The 22218-nt window shown below is 39.2% G+C and overlaps 1 protein-coding gene across 3 annotated transcripts; it reads left to right on the top strand.

Annotated features, from left to right (window-relative positions):
• The first annotated feature begins 5504 nt into the window (after positions 1 to 5504).
• LOC101615836 (pancreatic alpha-amylase-like) lies at positions 5505 to 13358 on the top strand. Of its 3 annotated transcripts, none has more exons than XM_004659063.2 (10): positions 5505 to 5672; positions 6004 to 6150; positions 6926 to 7123; positions 7762 to 7827; positions 8714 to 8847; positions 9542 to 9664; positions 9758 to 9857; positions 10107 to 10225; positions 10846 to 10971; positions 13169 to 13358. In XM_004659063.2, the coding sequence occupies exons 1-10, from the start codon at positions 5505 to 5507 to the stop codon at positions 13356 to 13358; spliced, it is 1371 nt and encodes a 456-aa protein (XP_004659120.2). The 3 variants fall into 3 exon arrangements, with proteins under 3 accessions (XP_004659120.2, XP_004659119.2, XP_004659121.2); XM_004659062.2 differs by having other exon boundaries at positions 7762 to 7992; XM_004659064.2 differs by lacking the exon at positions 7762 to 7827.
• The last annotated feature ends 8860 nt before the right edge of the window (positions 13359 to 22218 follow it).

Below are 22218 nucleotides of genomic sequence, written 5' to 3'. Positions count from 1 at the left end.
CTTTTTCATGGTGCTGTTCTCTCTCGAGCCATCACACCTTCATTGGCTCAAAGTTTAAATTCTTTCTCATTGTAAACTTGTGCAAAAGTTGCTGGCTATATCCCTTGATACTGCTTGAGTGCTGGATTGCTTTGGAATTCTCACTACAATGTCTGTTGCCTTTAAATTTAACCTCTAAGAAGTTCTCAGGGCAAATATAGAGAAATTCTTGGCCAGGATGAAACAAAAAATGTCTGTACATCTGTTTCCCAGAGGCTTCATGTCTGTGTGAAGTCTCATGAGCACAGTCTTACTGTCCACATTCCTGTTGGCAATCTGGACTTCTGAACTCATATCAGAGTCACCTGTTAAGCTCCACTTAGTCTATCCAAAATCTTATAAATTCTTGCCAGCAAGTAGATCTTACTTTTAAATTTCTTTCTATTTTTATTATTTGTTTGTCTCTCTCTCTCTCTCTATCTCTCTTTCTCTCTCTGTCTCTGTGTGTACAGAGGTTAAAGGACAACTTCTGAATGTTTTTCCTCTACTTCAATCTTCCAGACAGAAGATTGTCACTGCTGCTTTTGAACTTCTGGATTTTCTTGGCTATGTATGTCTTATTGCTTTAGGGACATAGGGATTGCAAGTGCCTAGGCCACTTTGGGTCAGGCTTTATGTGGGTTCTGGGAAATTAAACTGGGTCCAATAGGCTTTCAAGCAAATACCTTTAACCACTTAGCAATCTTGCCAGCTCTAGATCAAATGTCTTTTGAATTATAGGATCATATATAGTCACATCAAAAAATCTCATTTATCAATATTTCACATCAGATACCTTTTAATCTATGTGATAACTACCCAAGTAAATCAGCTGAATGGAGAGAATTCATCATGTCCCATGGATTCAAAGTTTTCAGTGCTTAGTTGATTGTCTCCATTAAATGTAGGCTGTAGTGAGGCAAAAACATCATGGCATGGAATAGGTCATAGAATAAAGCCTCCCAGCTTATTATACCTGGTACACAGAGAATGAAAGAGGAAGTGGCCAGGGATAAGTTTTACCCTTCAAAGGCAAATCACTGATATCATAATTTATCTGAAAAGTCCCCACTTCATGATGGCCCATTCTTTATGAACTCTTCAAGGGATTAACCCATTGGTCAAGTTAATGCCTTTATGATGCAATCGCCTTGGACAGTGCTAGCCAATAATGCTGATCAGTTGGGTACCAAAGCTTCAACAAAGGTCATCGTTTGGGAAGACACACCATATCAAAGCATTGTAAAGTACAATGATTTTATCAAATAAGAGTAAGTTGTGCTGGTCAGGTTACACCTCCTGTAGCAGACAGCTTCAGGTTTGCTGAGATAAACTTCCAGACCAGACACAATTAGGGAGGAAGTGATATTTATTGAAGCTTACAGATCCAGGGGAAGTTCCATAAATGGCAGAAGAAGCTGGCCTGCCTTCACAGGCCCAAGCAGACAGAGAGAAAAGCACAAGCCAAAAGTCAAAAGCCACAGCACACTTCAGGAACTCCAGCTTGGCACACTTTGCATAGCATTACATTGAAATCTGAAACCCACTACCACACCTTAAGATCCACCCAGTGACACTGCCTCCAGCCAGGTGGCTAAGGATGCAAACTACAAACAAATAAACTACCGAATATACTGGGGGCCATCTATTCTATTCAAACCACCACACCTCCCCTTCTTGATCCAATCCAGAGTAACCTTGGAGCCTGTAATGTTGCATGGCCTTTGAAGGATTTAAAATACTTGCAGGAATATTCATGGTGTGTTTATACCTTTAATATCTATTGCTAGTGGAGTGACATTGTATTTCTTACTATGGCTACATGCTTGCATAGTGCTGGCCTCAAGCAAAACAACCACTGCCAGCAGAATCTGCTGCCACAATTGTTGGCAAACGCTGAACATTCATTCTGGTGGTACTCCATCATAGAAGAAGGGAATTGGGGAGGGACTAGGGAGCCTCACCTGAGATCTCAACATCTCCTCCTTCTGTGCCTCCCTGCCAGCTCTGTGCAGTTCTGCCCTAGCTGCATGTGGTGCCATGGTCTCTGGGGGTGAGAGTACATAGACAGTGGGAAGCTAACCAAGGAGAAGCTTCACCTGTGCAGACATGGAGAAGTCAGCATGCTGATGCTGTGGCTCACCTGAGTTCACCCTCACTCCTGAAGTTGCCACCCACTCATTCTCCATAAGGGAACCCAATAAACTCCTTAGCTCACTAAGGTGGATTTTGATGAAGTAGTAGTAATTTGGTCTGTCACTGGTACCCTATGTGGGACGGGGAGAAGACCAGATGTTTATATCTTCCCAGGTAAAGTTCACTCAGCAGTGAGTTCTATAGAATTTTTATTTGACAGCTCCTTGGGAATTGTTTTTAAGTTTTGCCCAGTTTGTTTCAATAATTGTTTGTATTAACCCATGGTACTTTTTGAATAATAACTTGAGGTCATTATTTGGGTGTGAATTATTCTCCCAGAGGCTCAGGCATTGATGGCATGGTATCTATATGGAGGAAAGTTATTTTGTTGTTTTTTTTTTTTCAGGCTTTTGATATCCATGGGAAACTCCATCAATGGCAGAAGAAACAGGCTCACTTTCATAGATCTTAGCAGAGAGACACTACCAAACAGCCAGTATATAGGAACAGCTGAGCTTAAAACTGCTTCTTCACACAGCTAGGGTGGGGTACAAGAGTGACCCCTCAATGACACCTCATTTAGCAGGACTCAATTTGCAAGCCTAATCAAAAATCTCTCAGGTTATGGGGGTCATACATACATACATACATACATACATACATACATAGAAACTACCATAACCTTCTGAATTCAAGTACGACAGTGAACAGTAATTTTAAACTACAGTGCCAATATTGGTCTATATCACCAATTGGCTTAATTTGCTTGGAATAAATTCATAGAACATCAAGTATTTTGTCAATGTTCTATTTATTTTTTGCATTCTAAACAAATTGAATCATGCAAACTACAATTGTCAGGATAGAGAGATGCTATTAAGATGAGTGAATATATGGGCTGGAAAGATGGCTCAGCTGGTGAAGGTACCTGCTTGCAAAGCCTGATGGCCTGGATCTGATTACCCAGAACCCGCATAAAGTCAGATGCACAACATAGCATATGCATCTGGAGTTCATATGCAGTGGCAAGAGACCCTGTCATACCCATGTCCCCTCTCATCCTTTCTCTCTTTCTCTCTTCTCTCTTCTTTCTCTTCTTGTAAATAAATCAAAATATTTTCAAGATGAATGAATATGATTATTCCTCCTATAATGTGTCTCCATTCAATTAAACTATCTCTACCTCTGTTTCACCAGCTTGAAGTCCCCATAATACATGTGAATAGCTTAGTAAGCATGATTATAGCAGTCATAAGCCCTTTTTTCATTCAAATTTTAATGACTAAATCAGTAACGGACTGTACAGCACACTGCACATAGGATATGCGTATTACAGAACAGCTAAGGAAGGGCTACAGAAGTACACAATATACAATAGAGTCAGGACCGGAAGCACAGGCCAAGAAGAGTTCCTGCTGCTGAGGGGGGATAGCACTGGCAGGATAAGGGATTAAGAAACAGCCACATGGCTGCCAAGGCACAGAGCTGTCAGACAGCTCGGAGTGTCACCTTGAATGGACTACACATTCTGGGCAGGAGAAGGTATGCTTGAGCTGAGACCTGGGAACAGTTCGTTCTTTCTCTGGAGCTCTTACAGAGAAAGTCCCCTGACGAGTAACTGAGTGACTGGTTACATAATGCAACACCATCTGGTGGTAGTCCCTGTATGGCATCAAGGAAAGGAATTATAGTGGGATACCGAGCGGTTTGTGTCTCTGATGTTTCCAATACAATTTGAAGTGTTCACAGTTGCAACTTTTTATTGCCATCCATAAGTTATTTATCAGTTTCTGCTTTTGTGCTGGCAGGTAGGAAGTGGCTGTTTACTTGTTTTAACCAGGTGTTAATTGATTCTACCTTGGCCATTGTTTGCAAAATGGAGTAACTCGTGACAAACTCTGGCTTTGGAAACTGGAAAACTCAGGACGAGGCACAGCCTCAAAGCTGCTATTCTATTCTTCATAGAGGAAGTCTGAGCAGGTCATGCAGCCTGCTCTCCACAATCTACCGAGTAATTCCTGACAGCAAAAGCCTGTGCATCCGAGGGAACCTCGCTTTGTTCTTGGTACCTGATGCATCGCTGAGACTGCTGGTGCCTGTCTTATGGAAATGGAAACCACATGTGATTTGCCAATGATAATAAGAATGTTGCTCCAAGATGAGAATAAATTGTGCTTCTTAGGTGATATCTGCCACTTTGATCCAGGTCAGAAGGTTCCAACAAGACGGTAAGTCAGCACACGGTATGTAGGTGTTGAGAGATTTGCTGGTTTTGTCATGTGTAGATTTGTGTGTATGCCCTCATGACTTTTTGTCAGGGCAATTATGGGTATATTTCATACTGTGATGGCAAGTTCAGTGAGTTCTGCACAGTTCTTGATGCTTGCAAATTGATTCTGGAAGATACTGGCTGCTGTATTAAGTTTCTTCTAGTTATATTAATATTGGCCACAAAGTTCTAAAATGTTACTATGCCACAATGTGGGCAATCCTGTATGCTGCTATCAAATATATAAGGCTACTTTATAATGTTCCATTCACTGCTGCATTAATGATCAGTTTCCCACCTGAGTTTGTTAAAATATGAGTATCTTCTTTAGTGATATGATTATAAAGTCTACTCTCAGTGTTTGAATTATGACATATTTTTCATCTAATATCTCATTTAGTTCAAATGTGCATTGGTATAAGTGCTGTATGCTCAAGAGGAATTAATCTGGTTGTTACGAACTCTTAAATTTTTAATAATTGGAGGATAATCCCATCTGGACAATTTATGTGGCCATATGGGATCCTGATGTGTATAATAGCTGTCCTTTAGTTAAAACCTGATATTTTTGATTGCGGTAATATATCTAATGGGATAAAGTATCAATTATGTCATTCCTTTAAACTTACTTATATATAATGATCAAATATTGATGCTGCCTATGCCAAAGGCCAGGGTTGGATATGGCCATGCTGTTGTGCAGTGGCAAGAACATTGTCTCTGCTTCTGTGTAGTAGGATTGACTTTCCATGATGTTCCAAATGTTTTTTCATGCATTCTCTTTTCAAATGATACATGAGTCATGGCAGTTTACATGCATCAAGCACTAGATGGCTGAAAAGGATTATGTTCTTTCCATAGGAAAAATCATTAAGTTCTAAAAGTATGTGAGACCATTCTCCTGGGGAATCTCCTGAATGGTTCTTGTCAGTGGTGCTAAAATGATTACTGATAATACTTGTCAGATTAGGAATAAAGAAGTTGTACTCTAAATATTTATTCATTACCATTTATTTTGGGAAATGTACTCTTTTTCAGGAATCTGAGTAGCGGCTAGAAACACTGACAGCTTCAAATCAAGATGAGGTTTCTTCTTCTGCTCTCTGCCATCGGGCTCTGCTGGGCTCAGTACACCCCACATACTCAGTATGGACGGACATCTATTGTCCATCTTTTTGAGTGGCGCTGGGCTGATATTGCTAAGGAATGTGAGCGATACTTAGCTCCCAAAGGATTTGGAGGGGTCCAGGTATGTTTTGCTCACACATTGAGTTATAGAGTTCTGGTGATTATACACAGTGGTATTCTAATGTAACCCCACCAGTGAACCTGAAGCAGTTTTTTGTTAACATATAAGTCTTTAGAGAAAGAGAAGATTTGCTACTGTTGGCAACATTATATTTAGTTTCAGAATACCAACAGGACCTCTCCCACATGTTGGTAATGCATTTATTGGGTCTAAAGCTGTATAGCTACACACATAATGATTAAGAAAGGATTTCCTCTTTGATTAGCTTCTAGAGCACTTAGTGATATAAAATATGCTACAGTTTGGATTCATCAGGATTTTTCATTTGCAGGTCTCTCCACCCAATGAAAATATTGTAGTTTATAATCCTTCAAGACCTTGGTGGGAAAGATACCAACCCATCAGCTATAAAATATGCTCAAGGTCTGGAAATGAAGATGAGTTCCGAGACATGGTGGCGAGGTGCAACAACGTTGGTGTGAGTGAATTCACCTTTCATTGTGGCCCGTAGGAAGATGGATTCTCTGTTTGCTTCTTTCTGAGCAGAAAGTTTCATACTTTTGAACAGTTATACTTTAGTTATAACTCAGAGTGAATTATTATTGCCTTGGGTTCCTATTTGTTTGCATTTATATGCACATCACCTCTACGCTAGAGGAGAACATGCTTAAGAGCTTAATAAGAGCTCATGTGTAAGACAGAACATTGACTTTTACTCCCCCATTATGGCACACATATCCTAGTAACATTTCTTCCTAAGAAATGGAAATTGCTGCCATTTTCTGTGGTTTCTCATTTCATGTACGATTCCAGGGTTTTCTGCCCTATTGATGTTTTCAATGGCAAATAGATATTGTATCCCTTTCAATACTAACACCTATCTCTGCTCAGATGCTAAGCAGAGAGTATATATATTTTTACCTTGTGGCCCAATAAAATTTCAAAAATTTATAATCTCCCATTTCAATTAGCTTCAACATCTTCAGAAACTGATATTTTTGTTTCTGTGTAATTGTGATAGTTTCTGGCTCTTCAGCTGCCAGTCCTTTTTCATTTCTGACCACTAACTAGACTTAGGGTAGTTGTTTCTATATATGTCATGTAAGTTTATTTTCATATTGGATAGCTAATATTTTGGGAAATCAATTAATAAAACTGAAAAACAATATGTGAGGCTTTATTAACATGCTGCCAGTTTAATCAAAAACACTTTAGGTTTCTGAGTCCATCTGAATCAATGCTTTCCGTTTCAGGTGCGCATTTATGTGGACGCCGTTCTCAACCACATGTGCGGCGCGGCTGGTGGCGCGGGGACGAGCAGCACCTGTGGGAGTTACTACAACGCTAACAAGGAGGACTTCCCAGCAGTGCCGTACTCTGGATGGGACTTTAATGATGGGAAATGTCACACTTCCAACGGAGAAGTTCAGAACTACAATGATGCTAATCAGGTAGATTTTTAAATATAACGAACAGGACAAAATAACTACTGACCCCGGGATAATTTTTTGCATGAACTTATGTATATGTATATATTATATGGTGCCATTATTTCTATAGAATAGCATGTGTCATGACAGAGTTAATAGAAATAAGAACTCACATCAACATTCAAAAACTCTCCTCATAGGAGGATTGCCATGAGTTCAAGGCCACCCTGAGACTCCATAGTGAATTCCAGGCCAGCCTGAGCTAGAGCAAGACCTCAGCTCGGAAAACCAAAATAAATAAAAACAAAGAAAAACAAAAAAACTCTCCTTAGACATGGGGTTGGAGATAAAGTTCGGGTAGGGCACTATATCACTGTCTTGTTTAAAATGAGATTGATCCCCAGTACCCTTTGAAGAATAAAAATCTGAAATTATGGCAGGATTTCTGAGGAACTAGGAGAAGGATGTAAGGGTGGAACAGGTGAGCAGACACAAAGGGAGGGGGGAAAGGAAGTGAAGAGAAATTTTTGCAATCATCTAAAAAGCCCATCAACTTTATATCCAGTCTCTTCATTTTACTAATCACTCAGTAAATACGCATTTGGATTTTCTTGTCTGAGAAGATATTTATAAATCAAACATTATTTTTTCCTCAACAGGTCAGAAATTGTCGCGTGTCTGGCCTCCTTGATCTCGCACTGGAGAAAGACTATGTTCGTACCAAGGTTGCTGACTACTTGAACCATCTCATTGACATCGGTGTGGCTGGGTTCAGACTGGACGCCGCTAAGCACATGTGGCCTGGAGACATAAAGGCGTTTTTGGATAAGCTGCATAACCTGAATACAAAGTGGTTCCCTGCAGGAAGTAAACCTTTCATTTATCAAGAGGTACATCAATACCATGATGAGCACATATCATTTTGCTAACCACAAAATAGGTTGCCTCTGGTTAAATATGCAATTTCTACAGCTTAATGACTGAAACACTTCTGTACAGCAGTACCTTTTAGTTTCTTTTACCTCAAACACAAATTACTTACTTTTAAAGCATAGTTTATTCTGAGGGAGAGAACAGAGGTGTTTTTTTTTTTAGTCTAAAAGTGTCATTGTGACATTCATCACCCCTCTGGAAACCCATGTGCAAGGTAGAGTATTATGTAGTCTTTGAAGTCTTAAGCTTGCCTTTGTGAACTTGACACTTGGCTGAATTATTTTGCTAGATAGTTTTAGGCAAATAGGTCAATCTTTCTGTGGAATAATTTTTCTGTGAGGAAGAGAACTAATGACATTTTAACTCATGGTTTTCTTTGTAGAATTATATGAGTTAATAAACACAGAAAATAGTCACCGGATAGTAAGTGCATATTTGTGAACTTTGCTGGATTATGGCTTATGTCTAGACTAAATCATACCAGAATTCTCATAGGACAAGAATGACTTTGTCCCTAATTTTTAAAATATTGTTGCATATGCTTTATCAAGAAATAATAATCTAAAAAGAAGAAATAGCATTAAAGGTTTAAAGTTTTTAATAGAATATTATTTTTTTCATTACAATATTTTAAAGTTCTTATGTTAAAATTACATCAGCTTCTTATATTTCTCCTAGGTAATTGATCTGGGTGGTGAGGCAATCTCCAGTAGTGAATACTTTGGGAATGGCCGTGTGACAGAATTCAAATATGGTGCAAAACTGGGCACAGTGATCCGGAAATGGAATGGAGAGAAGATGGCGTACTTGAAGTAAATATATACTTTGTCATTTATTCTGTCAGAAATTTATTACCATGTCACCCCAATATGAATTATCACCTTAGAATACTTTTTAGATAACTATTACCAAGTTGATTATTACTCAGTGTTATTTTTTCCATGCCTCAATTATTATTCTTTTACACTGAGAATGACCATAACAAGGAAGTATTCTAGACACTCAAAACATTACCTTGAAAATTTTACCTATAAGTACACTAGATTTTGACAATGTTTGCCTGTTAAAGCCAACATGTTATTAAAAGAATTCTACTACTTATATTTTCCATGTTGTCATACCAATGAATTTACATAATATATCAGTTAGTTTAAAATACTAAACTGATTATATTACAACAGTAGAGTATGAGTCTGCATTTGGCTATTTTCCTTATATAATAGTATATGAATATATATATCATTCTTGAGCTAATATAACTTCTAATATAGTGAAATCTGTAAAAAGACAGTTTTAGGAATTAAAATATTTTATTGGCAACACAAATGTAATGCAAATAAATAAACATAAAATGTATTTGATAACAACATGTGTGCATGTAAAACAAATTACCATAGAACAATAACTTAACTGGAAAATTTAACAGAATATAAGAAGAGATGCGGATTTAGATTAATCTAGATTACCATGAAAGAATCATATATACACACATGTTTTTTAAACTAGGAACTGGGGAGAAGGCTGGGGTTTCATGCCGTCTGACAGAGCCCTTGTCTTTGTGGACAACCATGACAACCAGCGGGGACATGGGGCTGGAGGAGTGTCAATCCTGACGTTCTGGGACGCCAGGTAAGCAACGGAGCTCCTCAGTTGTGTAACCTGCCTTTTCGTGGTAATGAAAAGTTTTGTCCTTTTACTGTAACATCGTTTTGTAACTCACAGAATGTACAAAATGGCCGTTGGATTTATGCTTGCCCACCCTTACGGATTAACACGAGTGATGTCAAGTTACCGTTGGGACAGATACTTTCAGAATGGCAAAGTAAGTTTTAGGAGAATACCTATAACTTTCAAGAAAATAAAGCAATTGTCTTACGTTTTTATGTATATTTACATATGTGTGACTGGACTATGTATGTATGGCCACATTTGAAGGTCAGAGGACAACCTTCAGGTGTTGATCTTCACCTTCTACAACAGAGACCCAAGGAAAAGAACTAGGTGGGTTTGATGTGATGGAGAACAAAAACATGTAAACAACCAATAAGGTGTTTTTTTTTTTTTTCTTTAGGATGTTAATGACTGGATGGGACCACCAAATAACAATGGAGCCACCAAAGAAGTGACTATCAATCCAGACACGACTTGTGGCAATGGCTGGGTCTGTGAACATCGCTGGCGTCAGATCAGGTGGGGGCATCTCTTTAGCGATATCTTCTCTTTTTCATCTTTTATCTTTTGTTTATTTATTTTTATTTTTTAAATTTTTTGTTTATTTTTATTTATTTATTTGAGAGAAACAAACAGAGAAAGAGAGAGAGAGAGAGAGAGAGAGAGAGAGAGAGAGAGAGAGAGAGAGAGCACATGAGAGAGAATGGGCGTGCCAAGGCCTCCAGCCACTGCAAACGAACTCCAGATGCGTGTGCCCCCTTGTGCACCTGGCTAACGTGGGTCCTGGGGAACCCAGCCTCTAACAGGGGTCCTTAGGCTTCACAGGCAAGCGCTTAACTACTAAGCCAGCTCTCCAGCCCATGTTTATTTACTAGAGACAGAGGGACAGAGGGAGAGAGAATGGGTGCACCAGGGCCTCTTGCCACTGCAAATGAACTCCAGATGCATGCGCCATGATGTGCATCTGGCTAACTGTGGGACCTGGGGAATCAAACCTGGGTACTTAGGTTTTTCAGGCAAGCCCTTAACTGCTAAGCCATCTCTCCAGGCCAGTGATATCTTCTAGTAACATTTTCCTTAGCATTTTATTGCATACTGTTTGAAGTTTAATCAATACTTCATCTGACTTTTGCTTTTAGGAACATGGTACTATTCCGAAACATAGTTAACGGGCAGCCTTTTACAAACTGGTGGGATAATGATAGCAACCAAGTGGCTTTTGGAAGAGGAAACAAAGGGTTCATTGTCTTCAACAATGATGACTGGTAAGGCGATGTCTAGTAAAAACAGTACTTTATACTATTATACTATTGACTTACTGTTTTCTTTTCCCTTATTTACTTTTCTCATCTAAAAAGATTTTTATTCAGTGGATTAAGAAAACATAATTAACAGAAAAGTGCATAAGAAAAATGATTTTTGGGTCTTTGTTCTCTTAAATTTTATAGACTTTAAGTAGAGTTCTTTTTTTAATTCTTACAGTGTCGTGTACATATTTACATATGTATATGCATGTGGTGCAGAGACAATAAGTTATAGAAATCTTCAATATAAGAATGTAGTCTTTATACTGGAAAATTCTATTTTTTTCTAGCTTATTTCTCAACAGTTCCTCTGTTTCTTCAGTATGCATTCACCAATTATCTAAGTTTGTGTGATAATTATTTTAAAGGGGGGTGGTTGGCAGTAGGGTCTTGCTTTAGCACAGGCTGACCTGCAATTTGCCAAGCAGTCTTAGTGTGGCCTTGAACTCACAGCAATCTTCCTATCTCTGCATCCCAAGTGCTGGGATTAAAGTTGTGTGCCACCACACCCAGTTAAGTGTGATAATTATATTTATTTTTTAAAATAATTTTTAAAATTTTATCTGAGAGAGGGAGACAGAGAGAGAATTCAGGGAATAAGCCATTGCAATCGAATTCCAGACAGTTGCACCACCTAGTGGGCATGTGCGACCTTGCACTTGCCTCACCTTTGTGTGTTTTGGCTTACCTGGGACTTGGAGTCCAATATGGGTCCTTAGGCTCCCCAGGAAAGCACCTTCACTGCTAAGCCATCTCTCCAGCCCCATGATAATTACTTTTAATGCATACATCTACTTGATGATGGCCAGTGATTTCCTCTGGGAATTCTTTAGTTTGGCTACTGAAACTTCTGATTACTATCCTTTTATTTATGATAATTGTTAGGGTTTGGGTTGAACAGAAGTTATAGGACCATACCATTTCTTCAAAGAGAAAAATCTATTTGATTAGGTTCAGAGCTGGGATGGCTTTAGGAGGGAGGGAGCATACTCTCCAGAAAGGGAAAGCAGGAGCTTGGGGAGTGAGCACAGAGGACAGTAACTCCAGTGAGCTGTGGTGTTAGTAGCTGGTACCCATTGATGTTAGTAAGCCTTGAGTGGATTAATGAGAGAGAGAGAGAGAGAGAGAGAGAGAAGGAAGAGGAGGAGGAGGAGGAGAAAACAGAAACAGAATGGGTGTTTAGGGAGAGAGGCAGATGAAAGACCTAGATAGAGGCAGACAAGGGAGAGATACTGAAGTACAATAGAGCCAGAGATAGAGGTCTGCTCACACGAAGAAAGAGGGAAAGATAGACAGGGAGAAAGTGGTACTTGGGGGCTTTTATGCCTTTCACTTTAAGGGAGGAGAAACTTGCCAGTGAGGGGGCACCTTGGGAGGTATGGACTGATGCTCAAAGATAGTCTCACTTTCTACTCTAGGGGCATCCTAGGTCTTAGCATAGCCTGGTGGCCTGGGGATGAATAGCGAGTTCTGAGGCATAATAGTTATACTCCATTTTCTTCCTCTGTTGATTCCCTCACAGGTAGGGCACTAGCCCAGAATATCTCTGTGCACAGAGTTGAAATATTTCAGCCCAAAGCCTACTTCTACTTATGTATAGAGAATATCCTAGCATAAATTATATTTTTTTGACCTAAGGGTGAAAACAAAGCAAAGTAATGTATCTCTATTTTGCAAGAAAAATGCAGAGATTGTTGTTTAATTTTCTGGATGGGAAAACACAACTAAATTTATATGAGACTTTATATTTTATACTCTGTACTTCTTCCTAGAAATGCCAGATTATCTTTAATTCTAGTCAAATATTTCAGCTTTATGAGAATAAGTAATTATGAAATACTTGGTATTTGTCATAGGTGGCACTTGACTATAATGGTGATAATTGTCCCAAATCTTCATTAGTGTCTCTCACTCATTATTTTGTCATATTCAACCCTGCTCAGGAGTTTTCTAGTCCTTTGTAAGATGACCTGTGGTCCTGAGAATGCTTTTAAATCTACTGGAGAGAGCTTGGCTTTGAGTTTTCATGGAGCCTGACTACTTAGAGTTCTAAGGCACAAAGTCAAACCACTTACTTGCTTTAGAGTTAGTCTGCTATCTATCTTGATTTGACTGTGTTCAATATAAGTTAAATAGTACATTTCAATTTTTTTTTCAGGGCTCTGTCAATAGATCTACAAACTGGTCTTCCTGCCGGCACGTACTGTGACGTCATTTCTGGAGATAAAATCGATGGCACCTGCACGGGAATTAAAATCCAGGTTTCTGGCGATGGCAGAGCTCACTTTTCTATCAGTAACTCTGCAGAAGACCCGTTTGTGGCCATTCATGTAGGATCAAAATTGTGAAATTCACATTAAATACATCTAGAGATAGCAAAAATCATGTGTGTGTTTTCTTTCTGGTACTTTTATTTTCATTTTTATAGTTCATTAGCATTTAGTAAAAGCTACAGGTAATCAACTTGAAAAAGTCAAAAACTTAGAATTATACTATTGTTTATTCATGGCCTTTGGATCTTTCACATAAACATAGAAGTAATATGGGATATTATGATCATTTAACAAATAGGTGATTAGATGGTGACCACAGTGAGGGCAAGAGCAGTCAATGAATGCTTAAATGAGATTTTCTAAAGGATTTGTTGCTTGCTTGGTTCTGAGATGGGAGGGATAGTCTAGGATAAGACATAGGTTTCTAGATTATAGAACTGAATAAATGATCATGGTAGTCACAGGGTTAAAAAATCATTCTTAAAAAAAAAAAAAAGCACAGAGGCTCATCTAGTAAAGTTTCTGGGTTTCTGAATTCCATGACAGAGTAAAGAAATGGAGGAAAGGCCAGAAAAGCTGAGGGTATGTATAGGATTTTCAAGGGTGAAGAACAGAATGTGGTAAGCGAGGTTCTTGTCTGAAGACGTGAGGGTTCTAGGCTAGGATGGGCTATTTGCCCTTTATTAAGAATGTAATAGAAATTTAAGCATTAGCAGTATAGAAGCTTTTGATTGGATGTAAGCTTTGTGAACATATGCCATGGCCTTCCGTGAGGTAGAGTAATGGAATCAATCGATGGAAAAGGGAGATAAGTGAGTGATTGTTCGGAATGAAGGCAACCTGGCAGAGTAAGTGGCAGAAGAATGACGTATGAGGAATCGCGATGTATTTTGCAGGTGCAATCAATGGATTATGTCATGGTGTAAGTGGGATAAGAAAAGTCTGTGGAGGTACTATAAGAAACTTGTAGAAATAATGGAAATAGTTCATGTTTCTGCACAGCCCTAAACTTAGGGAAGACTAACCTCTGGAACTTTCTTATCTAAAAGTTTGCAAACTGCTTTGAAGAGCAGAGCCTGAGAAGTAGGAGTGCTAACTCTTGGCTTACACAGCCCACGAGTGGGCTAGCTACCTCTCACCCCAACAGAGGAGGCTTCCCTAGGTACTGACGCCAACTTCCTAATGTTGTGACAGTGGAGTTTCCTTCCATCGTATTTCACCTATGACATCAGGTCCCTTCCCTACCCCATTACAAAGACACCCAAGGGTTACATAGATTAACATGAATTAACTGCCTTCATGTTAGGCAGCCTTCTTTTTCCTTTTTTTCCCCTGAGGTAGGATCACGCTGTAGCCCAGGCTGACCTGGAACTCACGCTGTAGTCCCAGGCTGGCCTCAAACTCCCGAGCACTGTGATAAAGGCGTGTGCCACCATGTGAGCCCCCCCTTTTATGTGGTAGCCCTCTTTTGAGATTACAAATGTGATCTCCATTGAAGACCCACTCCTTTCTTCATGAAATGGGGGAATCACCCTGGTTTCCTTATCCCAGACAAGAGACCCTCTGGAAGAAAGAGAAACCTGAACCATGAAGGCATAATACCGCCCTTCAGCTATACTTGTTTCATAGGAGGCAAGGGAAATGGACTGACATCTTCTATGTACAACTCTTTTTTTCTATTTCTGAGTCCATCCAGAGCTGCTCCAAAGTTTCAGGTTAGACTCTCAGACTTCTTAGTTTCTTGGTAGACTATAAGCTTTTAGGGCCCAGGACTCAATTGTGCCAAGACACTGAAAAAAATTAAGAATGATTTTGTTAAAAGGACTGGGGAATTAAGTGGAGAGGAGATGAAGCCCATTACCTCCTGAGCACTCCCGTGGGACCTTCAATTGACTTAAGAACTTCTTGAGAATCACAAGATTATTATAGAACAGTTATTATAGAACATACCAATTAGAAATTGTTCAAGAAGCAGAGGCAGGAAAAATCAAGAGTTTGAAGCCAGTCTCCAGACACTGATAGCAATGGCTTCCTAAATTTATGAGACTACCCAATTAACTTTGGGGGACTGCCAAGTACCAATTATACTGTAAGAGAATGACTTCTAACCCTGCTAATTAAAAACGACAGAATTCATGAATGTCCTAAATTCTCTCATGCTTTAAAAATGTAAATCATCCAAGGTATTTCACATGTTGCTTGATACAATCCTAAATCATAAAAATGGAAATAATTTTAACTTTAGTTAGGTTACCAACAGAAATAATTTTAGTTTTTTATACATTTTACCTTACTTACCTAATCCAAATCATAATAGTAACAAAAATTTCAGTTATTTCTATAGATGACTCCTTGTCTCTTAACCTCCCATTATGAGTCACATGTAAATACTATATGATATACAAAGAAAAAATATAACTCAGACAATAATGGCTGGTAGATTAATGACTCAGGAGTTTTTTTACTAATGGCTCTGCTAACACTTACATTCTCTCTCTCTCTCTCTCTCTCTCTTTCCCTCTCTCTCTCTCTCTCTCTCTCCAGAAGAAATGTTTTATGTAGCCCCATCAATAACAGACCCTAAGAGTAAGCTTCATAATAACGTGGAACAATGACAATATTTTCCAAATGCACAAAATGTGGTGCTTGACCATGAAGGAACCATAAGCTGAGGGTCCCAGAAGAAGCCATTTCTGTATTAGTAGAACTTCACAGAATTGAAATGCTGCAGGACCAGTAGCAGAAACGATCTTAGATTATCCAAAATATTTTATTTTTATTTATTTAATTATTTGATGAGAAAGAGGAAGAGAGAGAATGGGTGTGCCAGGGCTTCCAGCCACTGCAAACAAACTCCAGACATGTGCACTCCCTTGGAAATCTGGCTAACATGGTTCCTGGGGAATTGAACCTGGGTCCTTTGGCTTTGCAGACAAATGCCTTAACAGCTCAGCCATCCCTCCAGCCCATAGACTATCCTTCTTTTAAACAAAAACAGCAAGCTTAGTATTTTTCTCCTAGTATAACTTCACATCTCTGTTACAACCTAATCATCTATGTTCTGGGATATAGTTCCTCTGCTCATATTCCTTTTTAGGCTAGACCTATGCATTTGACCTTGTTAGCTTCCCATGGAGTAAAACCTTTGACAGAAGGTAACTTCTGTATAGGGCTCACTTTTACTGAACATTTTCTCACATCCAATATTATGGGTATGGACACTTCTCTCACAATGTCAGTTCTGACCTTAGCTTATCCACTTAACTTAGGCAATTAATTTCAACAGATCTGAGTCCAGATGGTTTGAAAATTCCCCCCCTTGCTCTCATACCTGATGTTACTCCCTCAATAGCCACTTTGATTCGTATACTAATAAGCCCCTCTTCTACTCTTAGTCTGCTTAGTAACTTAATTCATCTACCCACTCCCTGGCATACTGTAGAGACATACCCATCTTCTTCTTCTTTTTTTTTTTTTTTTTGGTTTTTCAAAGTAGGGTGTCAATCTAGTCCAGGCTGACCTGGAATTCAATATGGAGTCTCAGGGTGGACTTGAACTCATGGCAATCCTCCTACTTCTGCCTCCCGAGTGCTGGGATTAAAGGTGTGTGCCACCATGCCTGGCCATACCCATCTTCTTTATGAGGGAATATAGATAAGAGCCTGTGAATCAGATACCCCAAGATGGGGAGACCTCCTGACCACATGATGCCCCATTCCAGTAATGAAGCACTTAGCAATATGATCATTTTGCCCCATCACCCTGTTAGGTATCTACCCTCTCACCTTGCCTATGAAGTTATCTCTCCATTTGTGTGTGTGTGTGTGTGTGTGTGTATTTGCAAATGGAAAGGCTGGAAATATTAGAATTCAGGAGATTTCCCCTTCTCTCCCCCACTTCTTCTGTTAGGTTAACTAAACTTCATTTTACTTGCACTGAGAGGAAGAAATGTTTCCACTCCCTGTCACCTCCCAAGTCACATCAGAGCAAAGACCCTCCTTTGCAGGGTAATACCCTTCCTTCACTCCCCCCAAACACTTAAGAGTCTACCCCTCCCCCTGCTCAGGGTTCCAAAGTCTCTTTCATTTTCATTCCATTTTATTCTGGTGTTAAATAAACATCTTGGGTACAAGAGTCTGTGCCTTTTCTTCTATCTTGAATCCTCAACGTGACACTGTTGACAGAACAAGGTGATAGGGACACTTTATATTGTGTGTTATGTTGTACTTCCTTCTCTAGGGAGGAATGTGAGCCTATACCCTGGAAGTAGCTTGGCACCGATATGCTGCTAATGGCTTTTTTGTTCTGAATTCATCTTATATCTGGTAATATCTCCACGGCGGCTCAGGAAGGATGGGAGACTTAGCAGCCGTAGAATATACAAACTTTCCCCTCCATAGGACACAGAGAAACCATTAATGAAAAGTAATCCTTACAAAAGCCCTGAAGCAATGACTATTATGATCAGTTAGCCAAAGATTTTTCCCCCATGTTTTTAAAGGGAAAAAAATATGACAAAAATTTGCAAAGGTGAAAACAAAGTAGCCACTTAATCAAAGGTTTTCTTTTTTAATTTTATACTTTGTTGTGGATATGTCAGAGTAAACTCAGTAATTTTGAAAATGACTAAAAATAAAAAGCAAGGTCTTAATGCTAGCTTAATGTTATCACCATTTTTTTGCTTGTTTTGTTTGCCTTAGTAGAAGTCCACACAAATGTAGTCATAAAGAAGAAAAGCAAGGTAGATAATAACAGATGGAGCTTACAATTTGCTGCAGAAAATGTTCAAGTTTTAGAGGAAATCATTTAAGAGGGCCAATGAAAATAATACTTAAGAAAACCAGGAAAAGCAATATTCTACTAGACATTTAAAGGTCTTCCACAAGAAATTGAACAGATGGGCAAATACACAGTCTGTTTGCTATTGTCGTCTTTGAACATGAATTCTGGGGAAAAAGAAAAAAACGTAATCCAGAGACACTTATATAACCTATTCAGAGGAAGAAATAGGTATGATGAAATGGTTTAGATAAAAACAGCACTATTTAGAGTTGAATAAAATTAATATTTATTATTTCCCTATAATTGCAAGTTTGCAAAATAAAACCCACTATTTCATTTATTACTTTTAATTATTTTGTCATGGAAAGATTACAGTTTCATAATCAGTTGAACCAATGTACATTTAAAATTTTATTATTTATTTATTTGTTTGAAAGAGAGACCGAGAGAGAAAGAGGCAGATAGAGAGAGAGAGAATGGGCACACCAGGGTCTCTAGCCACTCTAAACAAACTCCAGACACATGAACCATTTTGTGTGTCTGGCTTTACACAGGTCCTAGGGAATTGAACCTGGGCCATTTGGCTTTGTAAGCAAGCACCTTAACTGCTAAGTAATCTCTCTAGCCTGATCTACATTTTATAAAGCATCTTTGAACCCCAGGTTCTTTATTTATAAAGTAGAAATGATATCTACAATTTTATTTTATTTTAGAATATTTATTTATTTGAGTAGGAGTGGATAGGTGGAGAATGGACATGCCAAGACCTCTAGTCACTGCAAACAAACTCAAGACACATGCAGCGCCTTGTGCATCTGGCTTATATGGGTATTGGGGAATCGAACCTGGGTCCTTGGGCTTTGCAGGCAAGTGCCTTAATTGTTAAGCCATCTCTACAGCCTGATATCTACATTTTTATTTGGCTATATTGTATAAGAAGTTGAGTAATATACACTGTTAGAGGGGAAAACAAGCTTTGCAAGTTCTTAATCTTATAGATAAAATATTTTTAAAGCAGACTCAAATTTCGGACATTTTGTTGGCATTTGTAAGAAAAAAATACCAACTGGTCAGGCAAGATGGACCATTCAGCAGTTGCCAGCATGAGGGGATAGACAAGAGGAAGAGAAAAAAGTATGCATTTGGCAGTAGACAGAGCTCAAGAAAACAGGCAGAATAAGTAATGGAAGCATCTGCACTGGGGGTAGAGGAGGATCTCCAGTGACAATGCTCTGAGACACAGGGCTGGCAGCTTAGAATTTTGGCTGTTGTCCAAGAAAGGGTGCTAGGCTATATAAGGTATGCTTCAAGAGAACAATGAGGTAAACTGTTCCCTGAGGACAAAAGATCTGTAAATGGGAGTTATTAATGTCAACCCTGCAAACCATACGATGGGGTTAAGAGATGCTAGATAAATCAGGGCTCTCCCTATTACAGGGCTGCCTCATGAGAAGGTGGCTTTATTTAATAAGTAGCCAGCCCCCACTGCGTGCATGCCTGAGGTCAGGCAGCCTCGGGTTCCTGGGTGGCAGTGGAAAGGGGGAGAATTATGGACTGTAGTCTCAGCAGGTGTTTGTTTCCTCTGGAGACAGAGAGGCTGCTGGTGCATGTGGGTATGGCCTAAGCGACCCCTAGCCTGAAATATTACGGGAAGAAAGGAAAGAAGAAAGTGAGACTTTTTGGGCAAGTTTTACAGTGAGAGTCTGTTAGCAATGACATTGAGAGAGGAGCTCTGGGGGTGCACATATATATATCTCACTAGGGGACAGGTGTGCCTTCCCTCTTCTTACCACACATTCAGGGGAGCATGGTTCTATTTGCCTTCTGGCTTGAGGTTGTAAAACAGGATTTTGTCCATTTAGAGGAGGTCATGGCCTTGCTTGGGAAAGGGAAGCTCTTATTCTTTTTTATCACTCCATTGTCTGAGCCATTTGTAAAAGGCTCAGCATGGCAGTTGTGACAATGCCACACATTTGTGACCCATGTTACCACGTTCGTATTCATGTTGGTATCCATATGTCTCAGAGGGGTCTCCGGATATGGGAGGCATCTGCTGTCTCCAACAGAAAGTGTCTTATTTGCCACAGATCAGGCCATTTTCTCAGCAGAAGTTGGCATAGATGTGATTATGACCTAATGGCCCTTGGAAGCAGTGGTGTACAGGTGGCCTATTTTATTCCTTCTCTTCCAGTCTAGCATCAACACTAAATCAGCATGATCCATACTAAACACTGATTCTGGAAAAATAAATACTTCATCTTTTTAGTAAAAATACTCTTGCTTGAAATCTTGAAAAAATTCTGCCATGTGCCATTGGCTAAAGATCGGAACAGAGGCTTAATGCGGATTATGACTGTAGTACCAACGCCTCACTTTGGCCTGCTGATGTCCCATGAGGGACTAAAGCATGATGGAAATGTGACTGGCAGCTGTTTTCTTCTAGGAAGAAGGTGCTACAAGTATTAAAATCAGTTTAGCAAGTTTTGTGGAAAAGGAAGTTGTTGATATGAAACCAGATGATTGATAAGAAAGAGAAGGGAAAAAAAGGCATTACAAGGGGAAGAAAAGAAAAGACAGATGCACAAAGAAATGAGAAAACATGTGGCATGCATGAGAAGAATTCATGAGTGAGGCCGGAGAGACATATTTATAGAATACTAGTGGAAATATACAAAATCTGTTAAATAATACCAGCAGAAAAAGGCATTCCCTGTCAACGCTTTCTCATAAAATTTGTGTTTATAGCATCTCTGCAATAAAGGGTATGTCTAGCCATGTAAGAAATCCATATATTATCACTGAGGAGGTCTAGGAATTAATTATTGTCATTTCCTATATTTATATTTTTTACAAAATTGATTTATCCCATTTTAACAAACTTTACCTTAATAGCATTCTTTCCTCATTTTTTCTTTCGAGGTATGATTTTACTCTAGCCCAAGCTGACCTGGAATTCACCATCTAATGTCAGAGTGGCCTTGAGCTTACGCGATCCTCCTACCTCTGCCTCCCAAGTGCTGGGATTAAAGGTGTGTACCACCATGCCCAGCTCATTTCCTCATTATACAGTCGCCCACAGTATAATTTACATGAAACTGAATTCCACTGCAATCTATTTGCACAACTTCTGCCAAACTTTGAATGTCTTCAAGTTTGCATGAACCAGTATTTGTCAATCCTCACTCTAGGCTCTGATTATCATGGGTTGAGTAATAACTTGCTTACTATTTTTTATTGTTTTTAAATTTTTATTTATTTATATATTACTATTATTATTATTAACAAGATGTTTCTTATGGATACATCATGTGTGGGTACCTTCTTTTCTTTTGTCCTTGCCCCCATTCCATTGGGGACACTCCACAGTGGGGTTGCAGGTATTCCCCATGGGGTTGTGGTTTATGGGTTGTGGGAGCAGCAGTCCGTTATTTTGGGGGTAAGGAATGCCTCTGGGCATGATGTCTCAACCTGTTGCTCTTACAATCTTTCTGCCCCCTCTTCCAAAAAATCCCCTGAGTCATGATGGGTGTATTTTAAGTCTACTTCAGTGATGAGCTCTTAGGAGCCTCTGGGTCTCTGCTTTGGTAAGTGTTGAGTATCGTCACGGTCTGTCTCCTTCACCCTGGTGCTGATCGCCAGGCTCACCTTGGAAGCAGCACTCTTGCTCATCACAAATTCCTCTGTGGTTTCAGCTGGAGCTTGGCTGAAGTGCAAGGGGCAGTTTATCTCCTCTGGTCTTGCTATCTTCTGAAAAAGAACAAATTCTCCAATGGAGAGTAAAGTCAGCATAGTTTAAATGGGGTAAGCTTAATGGGATAATGGCATTAATTTAGGGAGAATTTGATGTATGTAACCCCTCTTTTTTGCTGACAATTTTTATACAACTGGATGTGGACCCAATAGAACTGTCCCTTGATTTAATTGTCAGTCTAGTGATGAAAGTAAATATAGAAAATGCTCTCCTATCTCATAATAATGATTAATATTATATATTAAAATCAAAGTGCAGGAATATATACACCGAATACCATAATGGGGGCCAGAAAATGCCACTCCAAAGTATGCCGCTTGGGCACAAGGATCTCTTTGAGCTGGGGCAATTAATTCCCTGACTTCATTATTTTTGTCTGAAAGCATATTATAAATTGTTATT

Source organism: Jaculus jaculus, chromosome 19, assembly GCF_020740685.1.
Source record: "Jaculus jaculus isolate mJacJac1 chromosome 19, mJacJac1.mat.Y.cur, whole genome shotgun sequence".
Lineage (NCBI taxonomy): Eukaryota > Metazoa > Chordata > Mammalia > Rodentia > Dipodidae > Jaculus > Jaculus jaculus.
This window is presented reverse-complemented; position numbering and strand designations above follow the sequence as displayed.

What these genes read in the sequence shown, in the direction of transcription:
- LOC101615836 (XM_004659062.2), top strand. Translation starts at nt 5,505, where the DNA reads ATGAGGTTTCTTCTTCTGCTCTCTGCCATCGGGCTCTGCTGGGCTCAG. An exon ending in GAGAAGATGGCGTACTTGAA is followed by an intron (nt 8,848 to 9,541) that starts GTAAATATATAC and finishes TTTTTAAACTAG; the next exon opens with GAACTGGGGAGAAGGCTGGG. An exon ending in GTCTTCAACAATGATGACTG is followed by an intron (nt 10,972 to 13,168) that starts GTAAGGCGATGT and finishes TTTTTTTTTCAG; the next exon opens with GGCTCTGTCAATAGATCTAC.